The 837-nt window shown below is 35.6% G+C and overlaps 1 protein-coding gene across 2 annotated transcripts in view; it reads left to right on the top strand.

Annotated features, from left to right (window-relative positions):
* Positions 1-837, top strand: part of LOC119593395 (BSD domain-containing protein 1-like) — a gene marked incomplete at its 5' end in the record, with an annotated part of 23257 nt that overhangs the window by 2869 nt on the left and 19551 nt on the right. For both annotated transcript variants that reach the window (XM_037942325.1, XM_037942324.1), the window contains 1 exon segment: positions 609-791. In XM_037942325.1, the coding sequence (XP_037798253.1) occupies positions 609-791 (183 nt within the window).

The following is an 837-nucleotide window of genomic DNA, read 5'->3' as shown; positions in this document are numbered from 1 at the left end:
TGCCATAATAGGACTAAAGTCGGAAGAACCTGTCACACTTAGATTATTAGTGATAAGTAAAGTGAGCCTCTTGTGTGAAATAATTTTTGAATTATTTATATTAGGAAAATATGTATAAAATGAATGGCAGTAATGAATCTTGTCTCGCTTTGAATTGAGGGGTTCAGTGATATAATGTAAGTAATGAACATCATCTGTATTTTGGTTAGTTGTTTGAAGTGTAATATGAATGACATTTATTTGTCACCTGTTGATATTATTTTACTCTGGTTACACTGCTGAAATGCCCAAACTCCTCATGTAAATGTGGTATGAATGGCGTGCAGGCAATTGCTGCATATATTTTCATGCATGTCATTTTTTGGCCTAATATATTCACTACAATGCAGAGTCTGTATGATGTAAAGGCTATGATAATAGATGGCACATGATAGAGGCATTACATATGTGTCCCTGGTGACACAACCAGCTTTAGTTATAGCTAAAGTATATAAAAAATTTTAAGTGAAAAATCCCACATTAAGATTCAGTGATTCAAAATTATTATAAATTTTTCTATTTGTCTCAGATAAATAAGGGTTCTATAAACCAATTAACCCACTTTGCAGGCAGCAATATATGCAATATCACAAGATCCAGAGACTTTCACAACGGACCCTGAAGGAGAAGAGACACAGTATGAGACCTGGGTGGAGACCTTCGACCTTGAGGCACGGCAGACTGAGTTGTCAGATCTCCTGGTCAATAACCAACCTTTGAGACACCATTACACAACTCTAGTTCCAGCTCAGGTAGAGTGATTTTTCTTCTTTTTCTCTTTCTATCAGTGGTTCTGTT

Source organism: Penaeus monodon, chromosome 32, assembly GCF_015228065.2.
Source record: "Penaeus monodon isolate SGIC_2016 chromosome 32, NSTDA_Pmon_1, whole genome shotgun sequence".
In the NCBI taxonomy this organism is placed as follows: domain Eukaryota; kingdom Metazoa; phylum Arthropoda; class Malacostraca; order Decapoda; family Penaeidae; genus Penaeus; species Penaeus monodon.
The sequence above is the reverse complement of the archived record's forward strand: the minus strand, read 5'-3'. Positions and strand labels throughout refer to the sequence as shown.